This window comes from Myxocyprinus asiaticus, chromosome 37 (genome assembly GCF_019703515.2).
Source record: "Myxocyprinus asiaticus isolate MX2 ecotype Aquarium Trade chromosome 37, UBuf_Myxa_2, whole genome shotgun sequence".
Taxonomy (NCBI): domain Eukaryota; kingdom Metazoa; phylum Chordata; class Actinopteri; order Cypriniformes; family Catostomidae; genus Myxocyprinus; species Myxocyprinus asiaticus.
The window spans coordinates 2,597,298-2,625,063 of NC_059380.1; the positions used below are offsets into that span (position 1 = coordinate 2,597,298).

The 27,766-nt window shown below is 39.1% G+C and overlaps 1 protein-coding gene across 2 annotated transcripts; it reads right to left on the minus strand.

Annotated features, from left to right (window-relative positions):
• Positions 1-2,504: 2,504 nt before the first annotated feature.
• Positions 2,505-27,766, minus strand: LOC127428091 (protein FAM126B-like). 2 transcript variants are annotated; one of them, XM_051676164.1, is made up of 12 exons: positions 27,517-27,766; positions 20,563-20,620; positions 20,232-20,336; positions 18,639-18,818; positions 18,454-18,534; positions 17,591-17,706; positions 13,293-13,388; positions 12,877-12,993; positions 9,310-9,397; positions 5,379-5,529; positions 4,998-5,129; positions 2,505-3,905 (listed from the first exon to the last, which is right to left on the minus strand). In XM_051676164.1, the coding sequence occupies exons 1-12, from the start codon at positions 27,585-27,587 to the stop codon at positions 3,313-3,315; spliced, it is 1,788 nt and encodes a 595-aa protein (XP_051532124.1). In that variant the 5' UTR covers positions 27,588-27,766; the 3' UTR covers positions 2,505-3,312. The 2 variants fall into 2 exon arrangements, with proteins under 2 accessions (XP_051532124.1, XP_051532125.1); XM_051676165.1 differs by lacking the exon at positions 4,998-5,129.

Here is a 27,766-nt window from a genome sequence, read left to right on the forward strand (position 1 = left end):
AATCAGTTAATGGCTTAACTGACAGCTGTTTTGAATGAATGGAACTCTTAAGGAACTGGTCTCCGAACAGTTTGAAAAGCACCTTATTTTCATCCTGCCTCCGAAGGCAGCATTTTCCTGGTTTTGGTCATGGATCTATAAAATCAGTTTCGGACGCAACACCGGTTTTGTGGTCATGCCTAAAAAATCTATTGCCCTCTTGTGGTCTGAGGTTTGTAACCGCCAGAGCAACGCAAGAGCGCACGTAATGTATGTACAATGGGACCACGCGTTGGCCATGCATTGGCCAAACGCTCACGTCTGCGTTTGCGTACATGTGTGAAGTATGTTTCAGCCTTAAGAGCTGTTTCTCTCCAGCGCATCACTTACATTTTACTGCTATTTTCTGTTTTATAATGTATACGTTATGAATTCTAAATCAGATCCGTATTTCCAGGTATTTCGAAGTTTGTTTTTAACACAAGCGAGTCTCGGTTAAACTTCTCTGAGCAAACGAGCGAATGCATCCACGTAAATTAAACCAATCACACTGGAGAAAGGGAGCGCGATCACTTTGATTAAACTCGTGCAACATCGTACCGTGCTTTCAGTTTCAATGTAATCAATCGAACAGCTTTCATGGGTGTCACGCTGATGTCTCAGAGGTCAGAGACTTTTCAGCACAAGAGTGAATCTACACTGTGTTTGCAGATGATTGTACTATTTTAAACTGTATATAATACTGAATATACGTAATGTATAATAATGCTAAGAGTCCTGATATTTGATCGTACTGATAATATGCCAAAAATAATGTCTGATTTCACACAGACACTAATTGCAATTTAAAAAGCCACAGGTGTGGGAAATTAACCTTTAATTGCCATTTAAACCTGTGTGTGTCACCTTGTGTGTCTGTAACAAGGTCAAACATTCAAGGGTATGTAAACTTTTGATCAGGGCCATTTGGGTGATTTCTGTTATCATTCTGATTTAAAAAGGAGCCAAACAACTATGTGATGATAAACGGCTTCATATGATCACTATCCTTAAATAAAAGACACAATTTCTGCTAGGGTATGCAAACGTTTGAGCACAACTGTACATTAAAAGGGTCAGAAGCCACAAGAGTAGGACAAAACAGTCTCTTCCAAAACAGAGGCTTCCGCTAACAGGAATCAAGGAGAGATGGGAGCAGCAGATTGAGGTATGAACTGTTCATAACAAGTTTAGCTTAAAGGTATAGTTCACCCAAAAATAAAAATGATCTCATGATTTACTCACCCTCTTGGCATCCCAGATGTGTATGACATTATTTCTTCTAAATGACTTAAATATTTTTTACATACCGCCCAGTATGTAGACACACCGCAACGGATGCTTCAAGTGTAGAGAGCAACATTGATTATAATGGATTCTATTGCTTTTGACGCGACGCACACGTCCAGAGTTGATGGGGTGTTAGAATGTGTACCCCCCACTTGAAGTGATTTGGTTCACCTTTACCTGCCTTTACACACCATACTGTGCATCTCATTGACATTTAACATTTAGATTATTGTGGGAACAATGGTCCAGTTAGGTCTCTCTAAAGGGAAATACGTCGGATTGAGAACCACGTGACATAAAGAATCCTTCAGAAGAGCATTCCCCCTTTGGTGTTGTTGCCTACTGTGTTGAGTCACAAGATTAATATCCACGGTTATAATTAGCTATAGGATTCATTTTGATAACATATATACGTTCCCTACAACTGACACTAAAATAACAAGTAACCTTGCTATTTTAGCATATAAATAATCAATAATCATAAAAACATTAACAACAATATGCCCCACTTCTTAAAGGGATAGTTCACCCAAAATGTCTATGACTTTCTTTCTTGTGCTGAACACAAACAAAGATTTTTATGTAGGTCCATACAATGCATGTGAATAGTGACCAAAACTTTGAAGCTCCAAAAAGCACTTTAAGGCAGCATAAAAGTAATCCATACGACTCCAGTGGTTTAATCCATGTCTTCAGAAGAGATATGATAGTTGTGGGTGAGAAACAGATCAATATTTATGTCCTTTTTTACTATCAATCTCCATTTCCACTTTCACATTCTTATTCTTTTGATTTTGGCTATTCATATTCTTCATGCATATCGCCACCTATTGGGCAGGGAGGAGAATTTATAGTAAAAAAAAAAGGACTTAGTATAGTGATCTGTTTCTCACCCACACTTATCAAATCACTTCTGAAGAGATGGATTTAACCACTGGAGTCATATGGATTACTTTTCTGCTGCCTGTATGTGCTTTTTTAGCTTTAAAATGTTGTTACCCATTCACTAGCATTGTGAGGACCTACAGAGCTGAAACATTATTCAAAAAATCTTTGTGTTCTGCAGAAGAAAGAATGTCATTCACATTTCCAACAAAGTGCTCTTTTCTTACTGAATAACACCGTAATACATGGCTTGTCTCCGCCGTATGACAACTATAATAAATGTAACATGCAGTCTGTTTAACTGATCCTTATTTAGCTATCTTTAATGCCAATATATCAAGGCCATGTCAAATACATTGAACTTGCATTTGCATGAACAGCACATTTATTCACCATTCAGCGGATAGATTCCTATCTCTGTACAAGTAATATACGTCGATTCTGTTAGCATACACTCCTTCTATTGTACAATAATCATATACACAAATATACACAATTTAAAATATAAACTTGTTCCAAAGTACAACATATACCATGTTTTTCATTTCACAATGTAGCGTTTCATTGAGGCAGTCCACACAATTTATTATCTATGGTGGGTGGAGAGCACAAGCAACAGAAAGCAGGCTCAATCAGCGCAACTGAAACAGTGAAACAGAAGAAGATTTCTTCAGGACATCCTCTAGCTGGGCTCTTTGGATCATGCATCAGGTCTTTATGCATCGACTGTGATTGTCAGTTCTGAAGTTCATTGCTTTATTGTTCCTCTTAAAATAACACCATGTTGTTATTGTATGTTTGTTTGGCACATTTAAAACTGTCTCTGTTTATGTGCACTTCTGAACATGTCCACTAGGGGAAGTATTGTGCAAAACACTTATTTCCTCCTCGCCAACCCAAGTGCATACTGTAGTGGTAAAAGTGTATGAGCACAGGTGTGCACCCAGATTCACGCGAGCAAAGTACACGCATGTGTGCAACCTCTCATTCACACAGACAACATGCTTATACGCATTACGCATGCATGTTAAACATTTCTGCAGCTTCTCTTTCTCTCTGTCTCATTTTATCTCTCCCACACTCATGCACACACACACAGCCAAGCCTTGCAACATCATCCTACACCTGTGATATAATCTGCATATTAAAACTGGATGATCGAGACTGTTTAGACAAAGGGCTTCCAGAGGAGAATGGACGTCCAGGTGAGGGGAGATCCTGGCTCCTTGCGGCTCGCCCAAGACACTCTTCATGCAAGCTGATTGCTGACAGATAGTGGGCTCTGTCTGCACTGAGACTACCCAGCGACAGGCTATCTGTGGGCCCCAATGAGCCATTCAGGCCTGTACAGTCCAAGGACTTGCTAGAAGACGTGCTGCCAGTTTTGGGTGGTGGACAAGCAAAAGGAGGGATGTAATGGGGGTCCAGAAAGCGCCTCGGAGCACAGGGACTCGGGCTGCGACTGCTCTCTACAGTGTGGAGGCTGACGGCAGGGCGAGGGGATTGGTGGCGTTGGTGGAGGCTTCGGAGGGCGGCTCTAGTTTCATCCGGCGTGCTCTTGCTCTGCCTGGCTCCTGGATCCCGGGAAGGTCGCACTCCTGTTATGATCCAGTCACGTTTCACACTGCTGGGCTGACTGCTGCTGGAAGCCCCAGAGGAGAAGCCTTCATCTGGGTCAAAAGAGTCCTCTCCACAGCTCACGCCATCTGCATCTATAACACGAAGAGTGGCAGAAAGGGAAAATGAGGCAAAGCAGGATTTAATTAAATATTTTGGGTTTAAATTAAGCTTAATCGACAGCATTTGTGGCATAATAGTGATTACCACTAAAATTAAGTTCGACTCATCCTTCCTTTTCTATTTTTTTTGCTTTTTCCCCTTTTTCACCCAAATTTGGAATGCCCAATTCCCAGTGTGCTTTTAAGTCCTCGTGATGGCGTAGTGATTCGCCTCAATCATGGATTGTTAAGCGCGTTGCCACGGAGACATCATGCCATCCACCGCGGCAACTACGCTCAACTCACCACGCGCCCCACCAAGAACGAACCACATTATAGCGACCTCGAGGAGGTTACCCCATGTGACTCTACCCTCCCTAGCAACCGGGCCAATTTGGTTGCTTAGGAGACCTGGCTGAGCACTCAGTCACTCAGCACGCCCTGGGATTCGAACTAGCGAACTCCAGGGGTGGTAGTCAGCGTATTTTACCACTGAGCTACCCAGGCCCCTTGTCCCTCCTTTTCTTTAAAAAAAGGCAAAAATCTGGGTTACAGAGAGGCACTTACAATGCAAGTCAATGGGGCCAATCTGCATTTTTGCCCCGAGCCTCCCTTAATTTCTGAGTCTGACCCTTTTGACAACATAGTGCCTTAAACCCTAAAACGATGACGATTTTAACAACTATACAGCTCAAATAATGAGTTTTAACATAAGAATTAATGTAAGTGCTTTTATAAAATTATAAGCTTCACATTTCTGCCTTTAAACCCTCCAAAATCTTTAGCTGAATTAAGTAGAGAAATTTGTGCAAAAGAAATTTGTAGTAGTGGTAAGATGAACTTGCAAGCTTTAGGCATCAATTATCACAATACAATGCTTGTTCTGACAACACCAAGGAATCTGGAATAGATAAACGTTCAAAGTCTGCATAGCTCAACCAGGGAACAAACACTGGTCACATGCACGAAGGGGTCTTCCTGGTACTGAGGTGAGTTCTTTCTAATATTTAGACAAATAAACACGTTCTACGATCAAAAGGGCTGGGCTTGATGTCTGGATTGTCTAACGGGTAAGATCTTCCTAACCCCCTTGCGAAGTTAGGTGAATGGAGCACTTGATCTGCCCACATGGCAAAGGACTGGTTGGTTTCTCCAGGGGAGTGTATCGGCTGGGTATGGAGGTGTAGAATTCGGCCGTGGATGTGAAATCAAAACAATCTGTGGTGAAGACAGTGAGTAAGCTCAACATGTTGCTCACATAGTGATAATTTCAGACAGAAAAGGCCTCCATTCAGGATAGAGGGGGCTAAGACAATGGGGACTTAATGTTAGCATTCTAATAATTCTTCTAAGGATAATATGGGAAAGAAGAAAACAACAAACAACTGAATGAAAAAGGCAAATAAAAGGAGTCAATTACAGGTGACTGTCTGACAGCGTGTGGGTTGGAATATTGAGCGTGCATACCCTCTCGTTTCCAGCGAAGGCGGCGAATGGAGGCGGCAGTGACAGCTGCCTGTGAAATACATCTACCAGCAGGTGTTACTTCAACTTCAAGAAGGTTCCTCGAGCCCTCTGGAGGCCGGGATGGAAGTGAACGTCTAATTGCATTTGCCACCTGAGGATTAGAGATCAATATAACTGGTGAATTGCATTTAAATTTCCCTTTAAAATTATAATTGAAACTTTATTATTCAAAAGCCTACATGTAGGGGGGTAACACTTTATAATAACTGCACTGTATAAAGTATTTGTAAAGCATTAGTTTATAGTTAATTGAGTATTTATAAATCATTGTTCCTACATTACATTAATAGCCTATATACACATAGTACAGCTGAAGTCAGAAGGTTTACATACACATTAGCCAAATACATTTAAACTCAGTTTTTCTCAGTTCCTGGCATTTAATCGTAGAAAACATTCCCTGTCTTAGGTCAGTTAGGATCACTACTTTATTTTAAGAATGTGAAATGTCAGAATAATAGTAGAGAGAATGATTTATTTCAGCTTTTATTTCTTTCATCACATTCCCAGTGGGTCAGAAGTTTACACACACTTTGTTAGTATTTGGTAAGATTGCCTTTAAATTGTTTAACTTGGGTCAAACATTTTGGGTAGGCTTCCACAAGCTTCTCACAATAAGTTGCTGGAATTTTGTCCCATTCCTCCAGACAGAACTGGTGTAACTGAGTCAGGTTTGTAGGCCTCCTTGCTCACACACGCTTTTTCAGTTCTGCCCACAAATATTTTATCGGATTGAGGTCAGGGTTTTGTGATGGCCACTCCAATACCTTGACTTTGTTGCCCTTAAGCCATATTGCCACAACTTCGAAGGTGTGCTTGTGGTCATTATCCATTTGGAAGACCCATTTGCGACCGAGCCTTAACTTCCTGGCTGATGTCTTGAGATGTTGCTTCAATATATCCACATAATTTTCCTTCCTCATGATCTATTCTGTGAAGTGCACCAGTCCCTCCTGCAGCAAAGCACCCCCACAACATGATGCTGCCACCCCCATGCTTCACGGTTGGGATGGTGTTCTTCAGCTTGCAAGCCTCACACTTTTTCCTCCAAACATATCGATGGTCATTATGGCCAAACTGTTCAATTTTTGTTTCATCAGACCAGAGGACATTTCTCCAAAAAGAAAGATCTTTGTCCCCATGTGCACTTGCAAAGTGTAGTCTGGCTTTTTATGGCAGTTTTGGAGCAGTGGCTTCTTCCTTGCTGAGCAGCCTTTCAGGTTATGTCGATATAGGACTCGTTTTACTGTGGATATAGATACTTGTCTACCTGTTTCCTCCAGCATCTTCACAAGATCCTTTGCTGTTGTTCTGGGATTGATTTGCACTTTTCGCACCAAACTACGTTAATCTCTAGGAGATTATTGTTTGTACAGATGAACATGGTACCTTCAGGTGTTTGGAAATTGCTCACAAGGATGAACCAGATTTGTGGAGGTCCACAATGTTTTTGGCTGATTTCTTTTGATTTTCCCATGATGTCAAGCAAAGAGGCATTGAGTTTGAAGGTAGGCCTTAAAATACATCCACAGGTACACCACCAATTGACTCTAATTATCCTATCAGAAGCTAATTGGCTAATAGCCTAAAGGCTTGACATCATTTTCAGGAATTTTCCCAGCTGCTTAAAGGCACAGTTAACTTAGTGTATGTAAACATAGAAAGGCCTTTTTACCCAGTTCCGAGTGAGCTATAGGAACAGTCATGAGTACAACATCCTGAGAGCGTAGTCCATAAAGACCACATTTACGCATCATGAAAACAGATAAATAACTAGGTTTTAATGCCTTGGAAATAAATATATGCCAGTGAACAAGTCTACAAACTGAAAGTGACGGCCAACCAACTTTGGAGTATAATTTACAGTGGTAAGTAAGGTTTGAGCAATTAGTAATAAAACTTAAGGCCCCATGATAGACAACAGCCAGCGCTTGAAGACTGATGCATTCATATACTGTACAACATGTCACCATAGTCAAGAATAGGCAAAAATGTTGCTTCAACCAATCTTCTTTTCACATCAAGTGAAAAACATGATTTGTTCCTAAAATAAAAGGCTAACTTCAATTTCAACTTACTCACTAACTGCTGTATATGAGGCTTAAAAGACAATTTGTCAAAAATTAAAAAACCCAAGTATTTAAAAGTAGAACCCACTTCAATCTTTTGACCTTGTAGAGCGACAATAAATTCTGTCCATTTAACATTTCTTGAATTTGTAAAATTGAATTTGTATAAGCTTAGTTTTATCCACACTTAACACTAGGTTCAGTTGATAAAGCTGAGCTTACATCAAATCAAATTATTTTTTGTTTTTATAAACATCATGCCACAAATCCTTTTGATTGAGCTTAACTTGAACCAACAATGAACAATTCTATTTGTAACATGAACCAACAATGAACAATTCTATTTGTAACATGAACCAACAATGAACAATTCTGTTTTTTATTAACATTAATAAAGATTAATAAATGCTGTAAAATAAATATTTATTGTTCATTGTTCATGATACCTAATGCATTAATGTTAACGAATGGAACCTTATTGTTAAGTGTTACCAAAATGATTTACACGTTAAATATGCAATGAATTGGACATCTAATAATGCTAATTAATGTGTGTATAACTGTTTTAGGAACAATTACAGTACAATTTGTGCTTAGTGCTTTATTACAACTTTATTAAGTATTTTCATGACCTAGTTTAAAGTGAGAACTATACATGTCTAATTAAACATTTATTAATGATCAATTACTCTGAAAAGTTGAAATGGTTATGTCATGGCCAACTTAGTACAGCCTGGTCTCATGAAATGTTTTGCAAAAAAAGAAATTATGTGCTTCATTACATGTTTGGCTGCAGTTTTCAAGTGAAATGTCCAGCGGGGGGCGACAGAACTGAGCTAAATGAAGTTGTAATCAGACAAGGTTTTTAAGGTGAATTTTAGATGGAGGTTTTAATAAGTAAAACATACCTCCCTAACCTGAAACTTTACCCTAAACCTAACCAATAGTGTCCGAAAAGATCAATGAGAGTTTAACAAAACAGACATCCTACCCTTAACTAACCCTTAAAGCACATTAACTGAAGCAGTCACGTCATTATGTGTCGCTTCTATGCCACTTTCACTTTCGTGAGTCTTTGGATGATTTCGAACCGTAGCCGTCAAACTTGAAGTCCATCGCTCGATCCGGTGATCTACCAAGCAAGCTGAATACATGGGAACAAGTGTGTATATGTAGGAGGGTCCGTAATTCAAGTGTTAAAATGTTTCGTTTTTCAAATCATGCATTACAGTAAAAGTGTTTTGATATTATAACATAGGATGAACTGAGTAATAGAGTGAAAAATACATTGTTTTTTTGTTTTAAATAATAATTAGCAATTGTCCTCATGATTAAATCACACAGTTGTTGTAGCACCTCTAGTGTTGATTTCACCAGGAAACTGCAGCGAAATGTAGAAAGTCAGTCAGATTGTCAGTTTGCAAAAATGTATATAGAGTAACATTCATTCTATGAGACCAGCCTGCCTTAGTAAGTTGTTTAATAAGGATGAAAAACCATTATCAAACTACTTATATAAACTTATAAACAATAATACATTGTTTGCAACCGTAAATATATAAGAGTAACATACTATTTGTATTTAGCCTATCAATGTAGGAACAATCATTTATAAATTATTAATTAACTATAAACTAATGCATTACAACTAATTTGTACTGTAGTTATAACAAAGAGTTACCACCATGAGGAACCCCAAAACTCCCACTTCACCAGTTCATTCCAATTTATTTGCCCCAAGTTTACTGTAACCAATGTATTTTGCATAATCCATTTAGGTGTAGACAGCTGCCAATGTTTACCAGTAATGGCTGGGCATGCAGGTCTAGCTGTGCTCGGTAGAGGATATCGTCCAACGCTTCCCTCCCCAGATCCCACTGCCCATTATAACTGAGTTAATGGGAGAGAGTATTATCAAGCAGGTGAGATCATTAGCAGATCATTTAAACAGTTAATTGTTTACAGAAAAAAGAGGTACCGTGCTGATTCCCCTAACTACTGTCATATATTTTTAAGAAATAATCAAAAAGCTCACAGAATGAGAAAATGGAAAACAAGATTTCCATTTCCTGAAGGGATTTACCAGTGCTTGCAAGGCAGCAAAAGAACAGTGTTAAAGGTTTAGGTAAGTTTGAGTTTATGGGTGCTTTCACACTTGATTCGATTGCTTAGACCGAATCCGAGTTTGTTTCCTTCCCCCTCCTGCTACCTCTGCTGGTCTCTGTTCAGATCGGATTATTTGGGTCAAAACGCGATCCGATTACATCCTCAACGTGAGTACAAGCGGCAGCTGTTTACCACTGTAACTAGGCAGCAACTCGAGAAGACATCAGCTTCGTTGTGTTATTTAAGTATTCATCGCTTTGGTTTTACCAACAAAAGTTCACATGCACAGAACAACACTTGTGTTTGTCTGCCATGGATGTATTGAATGTGAAATGATGCGATGAATATTAGCGTTTGTCTGCAGCGAGCCCACAGATGCATTGCAAGAAATGTGAAGAATGTGAGCTGCTCTCTAAAGGGGATTTATTCGGAGACAAGTGGGTATGGGAAATGTATTATTCCAAAATAATTGCGATCGGGAGCTTGAAAAGCAATTCACTTCCATGATTTCGTAGGATTGCGTTCGTCTTCCGTCTTTCGGATGAGATGTTAAACCGAGGTCCTGACTCTCTGTGGTCATTAAAAATCCCAGGACACTTCTCGTGAAGAGTAAGGGTGTATCCCTGGTGTCCTGGCCAAATTCCCCCCATTGGCCCTTCTCAATCATGGCCTCCTAATAATCCCCATCAATTCATTGGCTCTATAACTCTACTCTCTCCTCTCCACCAATAGCTGGTGTGTGGTGAGCGTACAGGTGCACTATGGCTGCCGTCACATCATCCAGGTGGATGCTGCACACTGGTGGTGGTTGAGGAGATTCCCCTTATACGATGTAAAGTGCTTTGAGTGCCTAGAAAAGCGCTATATAAATGTAAGGAATTATTATTATTATCTCAGTAGCGAACCTTACTGGAGTTCACATGAACCGTACTCCACACCACCTTTTCAAGCGGACTCATTTGTGGTTCGTGGGTGCGCACACCAGAATTTGGAAAACAGCATTCACATCATCAGAACAGACCGAACTCTGACGTCATTCGAGCCTGGGTGTGCACCAGAAGTGCTAGTGTGAAAGCACCCTGAAGCCCTGGTTTGACCACCTTAACAATGCTGCTAAAGAGAGATTAATTGATGCAAAAAAGAAAAAAAAAACGAATTCACAATTCAGTATGCAAATAGATGCAAGAAAGACCACACAGTATACAGTATGCAAACATTACGATCTCTGTCGGTTACATTTAGGCCACATCCACACTAACACGTTTAAAAATGCATTTATTTCGCTACATTTACTCAATGGAGACTTTAGAGAACGCTCTCCACAATAAACGTTCGCCACATATTTTGGAAAACGATGAGGTTTGGAAAATGAAAACAGAGTTTGTTTGGTTTCTTTTTTCAGCTTTAACGGTTTAATGTGGACAAGGCCTTAAAATGTCGAACATTCTATCAATGTAAATCATTTTGAAACTTCTATCGTAAATCCTAAAAATAAAAAAATTGTATAAATTCACGAAAACATATGGCACATCTAAGGCTGAAAATAACTACCAAGTTTGAATGGAGTCTGCGTATTAAGCGGATCGGGCTGAATTAATTGCAGAAGTATAATACTTAGGGTTTTGGCGGTTTTAGACCAATTTAAACAAAATATTTTTTATTTATTTATTTATTTTTGATTTTCTCCCGTTTTCTCCCCAGTTTGGAATGCCCAATTCCCAATGCGCTCTAAGTCCTCGTGGTGGTGAAAGGACTCGCCTCAAACCGGGTGGCGGAGGACGAAACTCAGTTGCCTCCGCGTCTGAGACCGTCAATCCGTGCATCTTATCACGTGGCTTGTTGAGCGCGTTACCGCAGAGACGTAGTGTGTGTGGAGGCTTCACGCTATTCTCCGCGGCATCCACGCACAACTCACCACGCTCCCCACCGAGAGCGAGAACCACATTATAGCAACCACTAGGAGGTCACTCAGCACGCCCTGGATTCGAACTCGCAATTCCAGAGGTGGTAGTCAACGTCAATACTCGCTGAGTTACCCAAGCCCCCATATTTGATGACTATTAAAACAAAGGGCTGGGTATTGATACAGATTTCCCGATTCTATTCTGTTTCTCAAGCTCTCAATTCGATATCGATTCATATGGGTGTATTTCAGTCATTAAGTCCCTTTTGCTGACATATGAAAGAAATTCTCTCCCAGCTAATGCTGTTAATTATACAGGGGACCTTCTAACTAGGTACATTACAAAAATATAAATTTTACTAATTGTATTTTATTAGTTTTTCATCATTTTGGCTTTTAAAAAAACTGAACAAATCCATGTTTTTAATCAATAAGACATTATATTTCATATATTCTTTTTGTGTTAAATGTTTATTGTTTAATTACATAATTTGTACCATTTACAAGTTTTTACATTGATTTGTTGAATGTGCTAAAACTGGTACTGTCTCTTTAAGAAAACCGGCAGTTCTGTAAAGAGTGTCTGTAGATGTTAACGAGAGAGACTCTCATCCGTGCTATGCATGATAGGAATTTCAAAAAAACATTTTGTTGGTTTTGATCAACAACTGACTAGATAACAGGAAGGATATTAAAAGAGACATTATTTAATGACAAATAGGTCATGTGGATCTCGACTTTCACTCTCAATATGCAGTGAAAGGATCTCGCTGCTGAATACTCCACCACTATACTAAACAATCACTGGTGAAATATGAACATTTACCAGCCAGTTGCCATACAGTATATAAACATTTTAGCCGAGTGATTTCCTCACATCATAGTGGAAGGTTGCGCATAGAGTAAGAGATTTAAGAATCATAACGAGATGGTTCAAACGAAGATAGCGATGCATCAGAAAATCAATGTTTTTACCCACCACTACTCGCAAGCACTGTTATTATTTCAAACATAAATCTAAAAAGGCTGTTAATTTAGCAGGCCCAGACAGAATCACTCTGCAGAATTGTGACATCTCTCATTAATAAAACTTCTACATATCCCCCGCCCCATTCATGTTTGTTTATTAAATATTTTGCCTAATTTCATGATGCTTTGAGCTACCAATAAGCTCCATTTAACATTTATTTTTTATTATTATTAAATCTCTTTTGCAGAATTGTCCTTCAGATTTTCCCACAAAAGTCAGCAGACTCCATCTGGGCATGGCATTTAGAGAGAACTAGTGGGATGTCAACAAGTCCGAACAAAAACAGACTTGAGCTCTTGCTCTGTCACAGACGCAGGGCTCTGAACTTACATGGCATGATAAACAGCAGTCAGCATCTGCACCATGAACTCTGGCTCCAGACGCACGCGGTTATGTGGCTCCTTCCACGACTTCTGCTGCTGCCGTGGGTAACCGCTCACACACAGCCTGAGAAACGAAAGAGTTTGAGAGTCGCTAATGACCTGTTTATTTGAATGTCTTTATGCTAATGCTGTGACCAGCCACTGAAGACCTTTGCTCTCTCTTGCTCTCGCTTTCTCTCTCTCTCTAAATCAATATCCCATTTAATCATTCCCTCTCTGCTTACTCAAGTAAAAACTCACAGCAAGCAAGATGGTTTAGAGAGAGAGAGAGAGAGAGAGAGAGAGAGAGAGAGAGAGAGAGAGAGAGAGTACACAAAGACAGGCCTTTAGTAGTAATGACAACATGCACATCTTCTCTCTTACCGTGTGCTCACTCTGCAAGTGGATTGGTGGGAGGACGCAGGCATGTAGGCCACGGCTGAGTTGTAGCAGAGCAACAGAAAAGATAGCACCTCAAATCTGCAGGAAGATCCACACACTGTTATCTAAGCCCCCTGACATCTGCATGATTTTACATAAACAAATCAGACAGTCGCACTGCATCTAGCTGGTGGAGCAGCTATTATCAAATCTCACAATATTTGCCTAGATCTCACAGGCCTGACACTCCAAGTTTAAGGAAATAAAAATGTTGAGGCTTTAAAAACCTGTGGAAACATAATGGCAGAGTCAAAGCAATAAAACTGTCCGATGGGCAACGGCACGATCAACCAAACCACCAGAAATATACCTAATATCAAACCTAGTTTTTCATAATCACTCTGCAAGAATAAATGATTGTAAACACTAACATGAAAACACTTTTTTACAAGAGATGGGCTGATTAATCCTAAACCAAAGAAGAGCAGTGCTTGGCTGAGGTAATAAAAAAAAAGAAAAAAAATAATAATTTTAATTTGCTCTAAATAACGACAAAAAAAGTATATATATATATTATAATGGATTTGTGTGACATTTGTTATAAACTGGGATGCACCGAAATGATCATTTTTGGCGGATGCCAATAAAAAAATAAAATAAAATAAATAGGCATCCCGATATTTTGCCACTCATCTTATTTTGTCATCAGATCTCATTTTTACAAGGAATTATGCTTTAAAATGTACAAAGAGGTACAAAAGCTATTTTACTGTTCTAACAATAAATAATTTCCATTGAAAATGTATTGGATCTGTTCAACACATGACAAAGAGAGGCACAATGAAAGATAAATAGAAAATAAAAATGATAACAAAGATACAAACATAACTAAAGTATGATGACATGATGATTGAAATGAAAAAATATATATATTTTGCATTACATTTTTGCACTTTTGTTTTTTGCATTTCGAAACAACAGAACTCACAGTTTACATGTATGTTTTGTATATGATGAAACATTACAAATTCATACAATGCATATGCTGGGCAAATCCATGGAAATGTCAACCACATCATGAAAAAATAAAACGTTTTAACCAAAGGAACAAAACCCCTTTTTAAATTCTGTATTACATTGGTTTAAGGGATAATGCCATCCAGACCGTTAGAGGGCGCCGCTTGCTTACACAGTGCTGAATGAAGCAGTAAAACGCAGCCTTTTAAGGTTTTCATAATCGTGCAAGGCAATACTGCGATTACAACCTTAATTCAATCAATCATGCAGCATTAATTAATATCATACCGATGTCTCAGAAGTTAGTCTGCTGGTTTCAAAGCATTTTGGATAGTTTCGCCTTATCATGTAGTCTGTAAGTAAGTGCCGCTTTCACAATTGTCACATCTGCTTATAACAATTTTTCCACATTAACGTGAGAATGACAAAGAATACAAATTTCATATTAAATGTTTTCAAGCCTGATATATATTATGGAACAAGACCATTTTTTTCTCCTGGACAAACTACAGCACCTTAGGCGAACAAGGCCGGCGTTTATACTACGTGCAACATCGTTTTAAAATGAGTTTGTTGAGAGTGATGTAACGGTGTTTAACATACTGCTACTTCTTTGCTTTATTAAACTTGTCACAGAGCCCCTTTCACTTTTGGCGACAAGTTATTTGATCTGAGTTCATAAAAACTCCAATCTCTCTCCATGCATTTGTCATGGCCATGCTGTCTTTGATGAGTTTTTGCTAATAATCATGTAAAAAAGTATACATCTGCACAATCTCTGAGAGATGGGCTACGAAGTTATCCATTTTAAGGATAGCAACCTAGGTAACAACTCCTCAGCATGCACACGCGATTGTGAATAAAAAGTGTCACGTCCAAACCACGCCCACGTGTGCACGAACAGGAAAAATATCGCCAAACGAACACATTGGCAGAACAAAAACATCACTGCATTTCATCATCATTTGTAAGTGAAGCCTGTTCGCCCAATAAGTATAAATTAGCCTTTAACTCTTCTACATAATGTGGCTATTATTATTAATGAATTTTTACAAAGCGTGTTACTAATTAATAATAAATAAATCATAGTTTTTTTCATAATATTAGCGTTTCATGCTTATAACCGATATGCCGATGGTTATAATTTGATCAATAATTGGTCAATATATATTTGCAGCCGATACATTGGTGCATCCCTAGTTTTAAATTTAATTCAATTAAAAGTTGTTAAATCATTGATAGTGTTCTGTAATTGTTGTTAATAAAACAATATACACAAAAAAAGAAGTCTAATAATTTTCCGTTTAGGCTCATAAATGTAAAGCAATTATGGCTTTTAAGAATATTATTTAAAGAACTAATTTTATCCTCAGAATTCACGAAAGAATCCATTTAATCCAGGTATCAGTATAGGTCTCCTGATATTGGCATTGATCGTACTTGGCATCAGAACAAAAAGAAAATACAGCTGAAGTCAGAAGTTTACATACACTTAGGTTGAAGTCATTAAAACTCATTTTTTAACCACTCCACAGATTTCATATTAGCAAACTATAGTTTTTGCAAGTCGTTTAGGAGATCTACTTTCTGCATGACATAAGTCATATTTCCAACAACTGTTTACAGACATATTGTTTCACTTTTAATTGACTATATCACAATTCCAGTGGGTCAGAAGTTTACATTCACTAAGTTAACTGTGACTTTAAGCAGCTTGGAAAATTCCAGAAAATGATGTCAAGCCTTTAGGCAATTAGATTCTTATAGGCTAATTGGAGTCAATTGGAGGTGTACCTGTGGATGTATTTTAAGGCCTACCTTCAAACTCAGTGCTTCTTTGCTTGACATCATGGGAAAGTCAAAAGAAATCAGCCAAGACCTCAGAAAAAATTCTGGTTCTTGACCTCCACAAATCTGGTTCATCCTTGGGAGCAATTTCCAAATTCCTGAAGGTACCACGTTCATCTGTACAAACAATAGTATAAACACCATGGGACCACGCAGCCATCATACCGCTCAGGAAGGAGACGCATTCTGTCTCCTAGAGATGAACGTAGTTTGGTGTGAAAAGTGAAAATCAATCCCAGAACAGCAAAGGACCTTATGAAGATGCTGGAGGAAACAGGTAGACAAGTATCTATATCCACAGTAAAACGAGTCCTATATCGACATAACCTGAAAGGCTGCTCAGCAAGGAAAAAGCCACTGCTCCAAAACCGCCATAAAAAAGCCAGACTACAGTTTTCAAGTGCACATGGGGACAAAGATCTTACTTTTTGGAGAAATGTCCTCTGGTCTAATGAAACAATAATTTAACTTTTTGGCCATAATGACCATCGTTATATTTGGAGGAAAAAGGGTGAGTCTTGCATGTCGAAGAACACCATCCCAGCCGTGAAGCATGGGGGTGGCAGCATCATGTTGTGGAGGTGCTTTGCTGCAGGAGGGACTGGTGCACTTCACAAAATAGATGGCATCATGAGGAAGGAAAATTATGTGGATATATTGAAGCAACATCTAAAGACATCAGTCAGGAAGTTAAAGCTCAGTCACAAATGGGTCTTCCAAATAGACAATGACCACAAGCACACCTTCAAAGTTGTGGTAAAATGGCTTAAGGACAACAAAGTCAAGGTATTGGAGTGGCCATCACAAAGCCCTGACCTTAATCCGATAGAAAATTTGTGGGCAGAACTGAAAAAGCGAGGAGGCCTACAAACCTGACTCAGTCACACCAGTTCTGTCTGGAGGAATGGGACAAAATTCCAGCAACTTATTGTGAGAAGCTTGTGGAAGGATATCCAAAACATTTGACCCAAGTTAAACAATTTAAAGGTAATGCTACCAAATACTAACAAAGTGTGTGTAAACTTCTGACCCACTGGGAATGTGATGAAAGAAATAAAAGCTGAAATAAATCATTCTCTCTACTATTATTCTGACATTTCACATTCTTAAAATAAAGTAGTGATCCTAACTGACCTAAGACAGGGAATGTTTTCTTCGATTAAATGTCAGGAATTGTGAAAAACTGAGTTTAAATGGATTTGGCTAAGGTGTATGTAAACTTCTGACTTCAACTGTAAATGGTATGGCCCATCCCTACTTTTGACCAATACATTTCCATGACTTTTCCCAGTCGATTATGATTACTGGATAAGGGTTGTTTTGTTTTTTTTAAACATTTTAAAGAGACTCCACTCATAAAAAGACATTTTTATCACAATTTTAGTTTATTCCTGGTTTTCCCATAACTGTGGGAACCTTGTAAGAAATAACAGCACCTATTCTGTGAGGTGAACGTCTCTCTCTGAGACAGCAGGCCGCCGTAGACCACCCGGATGAGGTCATGCTGGTACAGGGCTCCCTCAGTTAACGCCATGGTACCCAGATTGGATGGCTGCATTAAAAAAATAAACATCAGAGCACTTGGCTTTAATTATGAATTAATTTACCGCAAGTCCCACATTCAACAATTGTATACAAGTGTGCTGAATATTTATGTTTGTGCAAGACTTCCATTAAATGGAACCAGGGGCGCAACTACCCATTTTCGAGGGTGTATGCGACATCTACATTGGTCCCCGCCACTTTCGCCTACCGGGGAGGAGTGTTGTCCCCATTGCGCCCCCTTAGCGTGCCGGCAGCGCCCTCCTTTACATGGCGTTGCATACTATAACTCTAGCATGTATCTCGTCTCGCACTCTATCACTAGCAGACAGGCAAAGGACATGGCAAATCTATGGAGCAGAATATCATAGAGACTTGGTGGTGGGATCTTTTGACTTGGGCCTATAATCATCCCCCTATCAATGACCCAGAAAATCCTAGCAACCACAAAGAAGCACACAAAAAAACAAACACTCAGAACACCTTAACAACTGCATTGCAAACCGAGTATCATAGCAAATAGCTTTGCAACTCGCAGTTTCTTCAGAAAATGTAGAACTCTAGGTTTTTGTTGCTCTTTCAAGTTGCCCTGATTTGACTCGGGTAGGCTGGTGCATTACAGCCAGAAAACAACTCTCCATCTTGTAATAACAGGAGATATAATCTTTATTTATCGGACAATGACACCTTGTGTGTTTGAGACATCATGTGCAATAAAGGGCTGATTAACAGGCATGTATATCATCAGGGAAGGTACCTCATGGTATATTGAAGGCTTGGAGAGGGTCGGTATGGTGAATGACAACAGCTTGCCATTTCCTTTGCCATCCACAATTTCCTGTAACACAGAAAACAGGAGTGTCATGTGACTTTATCAGCTTTAGACACTGCATTTCAACCTCGCCCTTACAGGTAATGCAAACTCAATCACCAATCTCTCACCAGGTTATAGATGCCCAACAGCAGTGCTTCCACACAGCCATTGCGATAGCGCTCTCTACAGGCTGAATGATGCAAATACACCCCTATGAGTTCAGGCAGGAACTGCAGGGTAAACCGACGCAATCCCTCCTCTGAACTCCGGTACAGCTCAAACAATTGGTGACACACTGGAGCTAGCAGCTAAAGAGAGAAGGAGAACAAAATAGACAGTGACACAAAGTGAAAGAGACAGTTAGCAACAGGAAACACCCTCCTGTGCAGCATGAATAAGTAAATCAAGGACCTAGACGGTGAGAGAACTGAAAAGAGAACAAAGAAAGCAGCATGCTTAAAGCATAAAAACAAAAAAATCAGTAAATTAACCCATGTACTTTCCTAAAGACCCCATGAAATGGTTTGACGAGCACATATTTCCTTTGTTGAGGTATTCCTTGCTGAAACAGACACTGGGGCACAACAACATATCATGGTGCTCACCCTCATTCTCTTATCATTTACTCACCTTCATGCCATCCCAGATGTATATGAATTTCATATGTGTTCTGCTGAAGAAAGAAGAGTTTTAGTAGAGTATCTCAGCTCTGTTGGTCCATACAATGCAAGTGAATGGTGATCAGACCTTTGTAGCTCCAATAATCACATTAAGCAATCATAAAAGTAATCCATAAGACACCAATGTCTTCAGAAGCGATATGATAGGTGTGGGTGAGAAACAGAACAAAATTTAAGTCCTTTTTTACTTTAAATCTCCACTATAACTTCACTTCAGATGTGAAAGTGAAACTAAACAGGCACCACATGTGGCTTTCAGATGTAAAAGTAAAACTGGAGATTTAGAGTAACAAAAATGACTTATATTTTGTTCTCTTTCTTACCCAAACCTATTATATCGCTTCTGAAGACATGGATTAAAACACGAGTCATATGGATTAATTTTATGTTTCCTTTTTGTGCTCTTTGGAGCTACAAAGTTCTGGTCACCATTCACTTGCATTGTATGGACCTACAGAGCTGAGATATTCTACTAAAAATCTTCATTTGTGTTCTGCAGAAGAAAGAAAGTCATATACATCTGGGATGGCATGAGGGTGAGTAAATGATGAGAGAATTTTCATTATTGAGTGAACTATCCCTTTAAGTGAATAGCTTTTTATTTACGTCACACAGTCATGAACCATGATTTGCTACTTGCTATTACTGCTCAGTTGCATATGGTATTATAGGAACGGGACAGTCTCATTCTAGAGAGCATTTTATTGGACAAACATTCCTGTGAACAAGATGATTCAGCAGTATTTTTGTTCTGTTTTCCTGGAAGAGAAAGACTGTAGATTTTAAATGTGTATTTGTGCTAATAGTTATTTTGTAAACATTTAGGAGCACTCTTTTCCCACTTCTCATGATCCAATCAAATCCTCTTGTCCCACCCAACAATATTTCCCACTGAATAATCTTCACATCATATTACACATCATCTTTAAATGCCAACATCTACACATGCTCTCAGAAAGAAGCTTCATCCAACACAAGTCCATTTGACAGGAAATCATCCATAAAATTCCTGATTAAAACACAAATTTGCCCTCATCGTACCTCACTGCTGGGCTGCTCCTGTATAACAGCATACAGTGCAGGTACCAGAGCTTTCTTCAGACGCAGACTGCCAGCATAGCTTTGGATTTGCTCATCAGGTAACGTCTAAAAAGGAGAAATGGCATTTGGCATGATTGTGCAGTCTCAACATGATACAGCTTGAAATTGAATTAACTGAAAAATATTACTCCATTAAATTCTGAGATTACAAAACCAAACATGGTTAATGGGACATTGCACTCAGACCACTTGGGAAGGGAGGACTTAATTTGAGAGAGCTAAAAAAAAAAAAAAAACATATTAAATTCTGTATGGATGTTAAACTTCTCACCTTGAACTCTGAAAGCCATTCCTCCACCACCCCACGCTCTGAGCAGAGCATGGTCCTCCTGAGAGATACAGATCGAAAGAAAATTCAGCAAAAATTGTAATTTGTGCAGATTATTATTATTAGTCTTTCACCAAAGATTATGTACACAGTCCAAAATGAACTGTCAATGGCAGGTGAATCAAGAAAATGTACATGCCATGATTATTTATGGCCATAAAACTGTATTTTGCATTATTTCTTCATTATTTGCATTATTTGAGTGGTTCACACATTTTTATATAATTAGTCATTTTTACCCTTTCAGACCCCAATTAAGTTCCAGGAAAACACCAAAAATTACCATGGTGTAGTTCTCCTCTAAATGCAGCCATCAATCAATACATTCAGTTTATGGTAATAATGTTTTAATAGTTATTTCTGGTGTCCATTATAAATGGACATTGGTTCTGAATTATGCAACGTATATATTTAATAATAATAATAATATTATATATATATATATATATATACACACACACACATCTTTTTTTTTTCTTTTTTTTTTTTTTAAGATCGACCAATAGTGGATTTTACCGATAAAGATCTGGTGGTGGAATAGGGCGATAACCGATTAATCGGCCGATATCCTAAAAATCTATTTTTAAAAGCTGTTAAAAAAATTCTTTGTTTTTGTACTGTGACAGGCACAGACATAGATGCTACAAGAGTCCAAAATAAATAAGGTCTCAGATGCATTTTACTTTTCAACAAAAATCCTAATAAAAAGCACAAAAATAAATAAATTGGTTTTGTGCATAACGCTGGACTTTTAACTATAAACAAGCCCAAAACACACAAGGGACTCTTATTTTGAAATTATAGAGACTTGGATCCTTTACAATGCTCTATAATTAAATATTTACCAAATTAAGCTTTTCACTGCACCATTGCACACATGTATACATATATTCACCAGATGAGGTTTATTGAGGAATAAGGTTTATTATATGAAGTTGACGACACGATGTGTGTGCTGACGGGGCACATTTCCATATGGTCGCATTTGCCTTTGCATGCAAATATTGGTAAAAAAATTGGTATAAAAATAAAAAAAATTGCATTGAAGTGAGGATAAAAATATGGATGAATATTGCCAATGATGAAAGATGTAGAATAAACAAATCCCTACGTGATTGTTTTTATTTCACCTAGAGGCCACGGTTATACCGTAGAACAAAGCTGTTCAAACTGTCAAATCCTCAGGGGCCTGGGTAGCTCAGTGGTAAAATACGCTGGCTACCACCCCTGGAGTTCACTAGTTTGCTAGTTTGAATCCCAGGGCGTGCTGAGTGACTCCAGCCAGGTCTCCTAAGCAACCAAAATTGGCCCGGTTGCTAGGGAGGGTAGAGTCACATGGGGTAATCTCCTCGTGGTCGCTATAATGTGGTTTGTTCTCGGTGGGGCACATGGTGAATTGAGCGTGGTTGCTGCGGCGGATGGCGCGAAGCCTCCACACGTGCTATGTCTCCGTGGCCACGTGATAAGATGCGCGGGTTGACTGTCTCAGACGCGGAGGCAACTGGGATTTGTCCTCCGCCACCCGGACTGAGGCGAATCACTATGCGACCATGAGGACTTAGAGCGCATTGGTAATTGGGCATTCCAAATTGGGAGAAAAAGGGGAAAAATCCCCCCCCCCCAAAAAAAAAAACTGTCGAATCCTCCAGCGATGGCCACGGAGGAACACAAGAGAAAAAAAAACCAGCGGTATAGATATTTGCAGGTAACCTATAGTTTCAAAAAGCAACTATCAGAACCAATTAATTGGTAAAACCGATATATCGGTCTATCTCTAATATATATACATCTTATTTTCTTTAAAAATTAACAATGACACTCTGTAACAGGTAAAGGATGGGCAAGGAGGAGGCGGGAACCAGCAGAACAGTCAACATAACTGTCATGATATAAATGAACTTAAAAACAACATAAAACATAAACGGACACAGACACACACAACGCGGCCGCGTGCGTCTCTCTCTCTTGAACCGTCACCTCCGGCTCCCCTTTATCTCGCTCTCCCACTGATCAGCTGATTCAGCGCCAGCTGTGCACCCTGACAGCCCGGCCACGCCCTCCTCCTCGTCACACTCCTCCCCTGCCCGATTCAGACTGGTAAGGGTGTTGATGTGTAGATGTGTAAAGTCTTATAACTGATGCTGGAGTTGAGCAGGTGTTTCTCTTTCCCTCATTAGTGCTGCTCAGAATGTCACCGTTGTCAAGACGTTTCACATGATGGTTGAACTGCTCCATGGTACTTTAAAATAGCAAATTCAAATGGGTTGCATGCGCAACGATACTGAAGGAAGCCTGAATTAATCGTGCATGTGAGCCACTCTGCGTTTGTCACAAGAGCTCACATTTTAAGGAGCGCCCGGTTGATGCGCTCGCACGGATAGCAGAGCACAATTTGGCTTTTCACTTTCAAAGACCTTGTGCACATTTGTGTCCCACATGAAAAGCGATTTACAGTACATTCAGTACAACAGCACACTTGCTTGTGAAATTTGCTAAAATATCATTATTCCTGATATAATAATAATATTTACAATTACTATTATTATTAAAATGAATATTACATTTTTACTATGCAGTAGTAATATATATTTTTGTCATTATTTCTTCAATTTCATGCATCCATTTAAACCGAACTTTTATTTTGATGGATCACTGTGTCAGTTTCTGTGTCTAATTGATGGAAGTTTCACACTTCTGGATTAGCAGTTCGCTATGTTGTCGTTTGATTGTTACAGCGTAAGAGGCTGCATGTGCTGCACGCTTCGCATTAAATGAGCGTGTCATTACAGAAGTCATAATGTGATGTTTTTAGCGGGTCAGTGCCTTCACACATCACTTTGAAGCGGGCAACACAAGAGAACTGGATATTTCTGAAATTAAATCGCAGGCTGCTGTGGTTTAATAATCAGATTAGGACACACATACAACACATTTACAAGATCAACGGAAGATTTAGTGACAATGCAGTACTGACCCGAAAGGGCGAAACTCTTACACTGGCCCCGGGCATAATTAGGCATATATAGTTCTCACTTTATATTAGATCACGCAAAATGCTTAGCTATCCATTAGTAAGTGCTTTATTACAACCTTTATTAAGCATTAATTGATTTAAAAGTAAGTGTTCCTGGGGCCTGGGTATCTCAGCGAGTAAAGACGCTGACTACCACCCCTGGAGTCTTAAGTTCAAATCCAGGGCGTGCTGAGTGACTCCAGCCGGGTCTCCTAATCAACCAAATTGGCTCGGTTGCTAGGGAGGGTAGAGTCACATGGGGTAACCTCCTTGTGGTCGCTATAATGTGGTTCGCTCTCGTTAGGGCACGTGGTGAGTTGTGCGTGGATGCCGCGAGAATAGCGTGAAGCCTCCACACGCGCTGTCTCCGCGGTAACACGCTCAACAAGCCACGTGATAAGATGCGCGGATTGACAGTCTCAGACGTGGAGGCAACTGAGATTCGTCCTCCGCCACCCGGATTGAGGCGAGTCACTACGCCACCACGAGGACTTAGAGCGCATTGGGAATTGGGCATTCCAAATCGGGGAGAAAAAGTGGAGAAAATAAAAAAATAAAAAAAGGTAAGTGTTCCTAAAACACTCATATACACATTAATTAAGCAGAAATGTGTATCCAATTCATTACATATTTAATATCTTTATTAACTATGAATTTATGCTTTCTTTTTTACCATCACTGGTTTGCATCAACTAAAATACATAAGTTAGGTTATGATTAACAAGTTGTTTATTTATTATAAAAAACATGATTAAACTGCCTATATATGAACTTATTTAACAATAATAAATACATTTTCTAAAGTGAACAGAAACAAATAACATACTATTTATATATAGCTTATTAATGTATTAATAAGGTAGGAACAATCATTTATAAATGATCAATTAACTATAAACTAATGCTTTACAAATACTTTATACCATGTAGTTATTATAAAGTGTTACCAAAAACAACTGGCCGCCACTGAGGGTCAGCAACAGTTTGACTAAAATGTTTTAAAAATGTAGGTGTGACAAAACACCAGTCAACGTTCGCTCCCTGATATTTACACACAAACTACAGAACTTGAGTATTTAATTCTTGTTCCAAGAAAGCCCTATCTCAAGACAGGGGCAATCTGCCTTACCAAAACATTTCTGTGCTGCGTGGATGCAACACGGTTTGCGCCGCCTGCTCTCTAACCCTTGCCATCGTGTAAGAAGCTTACAAGCTTCAGTGCCAGATAATTAAGTGTATACAGTCCTTCTGAAGAGGGACACACAGTGAGGCCTAAAATAGCCATTGTGAAAAGAGCTTAGCGCAAAGAGACACGAAGAGAAAACGAGAGGTGATTTTACTGAAGGGAGATCAAAGAAGTTAGTATTAAATGAGCATTAACAAGAGACTGACTACTATGATCTGGCTGAATGAAGCAGGACAGAACAGAAAGGTCATTGTTAAATCGGTTGTGCAAAGTACTCCAAACCTGTCACAGACACACACAGTTTCATGCATTTATGACGAGCCTGTGCTGACGTGTATAAGTGACGCTTAAAATCTCATACAAACCAGGAAACTCACCTCTAGGGTACAACAGGGCTAAAGGCACATTTGAGCAACAAAAACTACCAAAACACCCATTTGTCACTATACACTGTAAAATATTCCCGATCCATGAGATCATTGCATGTAATGTCTGAAGGTTGATTTTGAGGCAATTTGATCTAATATTTAAACATTTTTTAAATGTTGCACATTTACGTAGCCGATGAGAATCCCAGAAATGATCACATTAATTTTGAGACAAAATACTTATTTGTCATTATCAGTTTTGTTCAATGTAATTAAAATCAGACGTTTTTTCAATAACTGACCAATAAGTGAAAGGATAGTATTTGGGGTAAAAAGCCCCCCATAAAACATTGTTTTTCTGAAGTGGGGTGAATAGATTTGTTATGCAAAATGTTCAAAGTGGGCTCACATTGACTGATCCAATCACAATAGAGATTCTTTTGTTTATAGAATACTTGAGATGTTACAAAATGCCAAATGTGATTGAAATTAACAGGAAATGGTGCAACTCTTTTTCTTGAATAAGCATTATCTTAATTTGTTACTCAAAAAAGCATCTTGCTGTCTCAAAAGTATTTGCATTAGCTGACACATTTTCCCCTATAACTATTGCACCTAAAATGACATGATATCACTATAACCCCCATCACCACCTTTAAAAAAAAAAAAAAAAAAAAAAAATTCTGGGGGGCTGGGTAGCTCAGTGAGTATTGACACTGACTATCACCCCTGGAGTTGCGAGTTCGAATTCAGGGCGTGCTGAGTGACTCCAGCCAGGTCTCCTAAGCAACCAAATTGGCCCGGTTGCTAGGGAGGGTAGAGTCACATGGGGTAACCTCCTCGTGGTCGCGATTAGTGGTTCTCGCTCTCAGTTGGGCGCGTGGTAAGTTGGGCGTGAGTAGCATGAGCCTCCACATGCTGCGAGTCTCCGCGGTGTCATGCATAACAAGTCACGTGATAAGATGCACTGACTGGCGGTCTCAGAAGCTGAGGCAACTGAGACTTGTCCTCCGCCACCTGGATTGAGGTGAGTAACCGCACCACCACGAGGACCTAGTAAGTAGTGGGAATTGGGCATTCCAAATTGGGAGAAAAGGCGATAAATTAAATTATGTAAATAATTTCACAAACATTATGTTGCTTCATCAATATCTCAATACATTTTGTGACCAGAAAAAAAAAGAAGCGAATTTTCCTTAAGGTGTTCCTATAGCCCCGCTGTACCCTAAACCATAGTACAGAGTAAACATTTAATCGAACATATGCACACCTGGATGAATGCATACAGTTGAAAGATCATGCATGCATATAAAGAATCTTCACTTCAACACACTATAAGTGTCCTCAGCAATGTTATTCTCATTAACAAAATCTAAATGAAAACCTGTACATGAACTGAACTAACAATCAAAACTAACATAATAGGAAAACTGAATCTAAACACATTTGCATGGCTAAAATGTAATAAAAATGAATGTGAATTAAAACCTAAATCTAACCATCATAAACTAAACGAACAAAAAGTAAATAAATAAATACATTAAAGTTCAAATAATAACCCTGCCTTAGCTTTGTGTTTTATTCTGACAGTGAGATGCATCTCACTCTCAATCCTGTCAAATTAGCAAAATGGTGCCTAATCTGGCCCGGGCAAATCTCTCTGCCGCACAGAATACAAATCCTTGGGTCACAATCCAGCTCCTCGTGAGATAAACAAAACCGAATTGGTTTGATTAAAGAATTACTCTGGGATTGCACGCACCACTGATTGCTGTCATTCTTCCTGTGTCATTTTCCTGCCCTAAATCCTGATGCATCCATGTTTGGATTTAGAGAATACACACTTCATGCCGCTGGTTTATAGGTGTGCCACTTTGTACCGATGCATAAGATACACCCACTGGTGTTATGCCAGAAGGTGGCATAGTGCCAATGTGTGTGTGTGGTGTGAAGGTATCTGAAGAGTAGACAATTATGCATGTTTAAGTAATCAAAACAATACAGAAACAAAAGGCCAACCCATCATGATAATAATAAATAGCAATGCATATTATTTGCCCTTTAGGCTTTTCTTTCATCTCTATAGGCAAAAATGTATAGAAAGAGATGCCATGCAGAATGATGGTGTTTTTTAACATATTAAACATAAATATGCATTTCAATACGCATTATAGTTTGTTCTTAACTTTACAGTGACCACAAATGTAATATTTATAAATGTACCCATTCATACCTGAATCGACTATTTTATGTGTTTTTAATGTATCCAAATCCTTTATGTGTCCATGCACACAGTTTTATCTAAGTGATGGTTATTATGCATTACATACCAGCAGGATCTGGACTCCTCCGGATGCTGCAGAGGAACACTGGAGTCCTTGCGCAAAGCTGCAATGCGCATGAAAGGACGGAGCCCAATCAACGACCACCTCTGAGATCAAGCAGATCATTAATGATATTATCCCACCAGACCATTACTACGAATATCAGAAAGTCGATGGGTTAAAAAGGCTTCGAGATGGTCAGACAGAGAGGATCATTCCCATGTTGCCATTATGTACCTCGTCTCTCGAGCTCTTC

Bases quoted from the DNA above. Each gene is read 5' to 3' on its own strand.
- LOC127428091 (XM_051676164.1), bottom strand. From the start codon at position 27,587: ATGCGCATTGCAGCTTTGCGCAAGGACTCCAGTGTTCCTCTGCAGCAT. The intron at 20,621-27,516 runs GTATGTAATGCA...TGTATCTCTCAG, and splicing joins GAGGAGTCCAGATCCTGCTG to GAGGACCATGCTCTGCTCAG. The intron at 18,535-18,638 runs GTGAGAGATTGG...TCTGTGTTACAG, and splicing joins TGTTGGGCATCTATAACCTG to GAAATTGTGGATGGCAAAGG.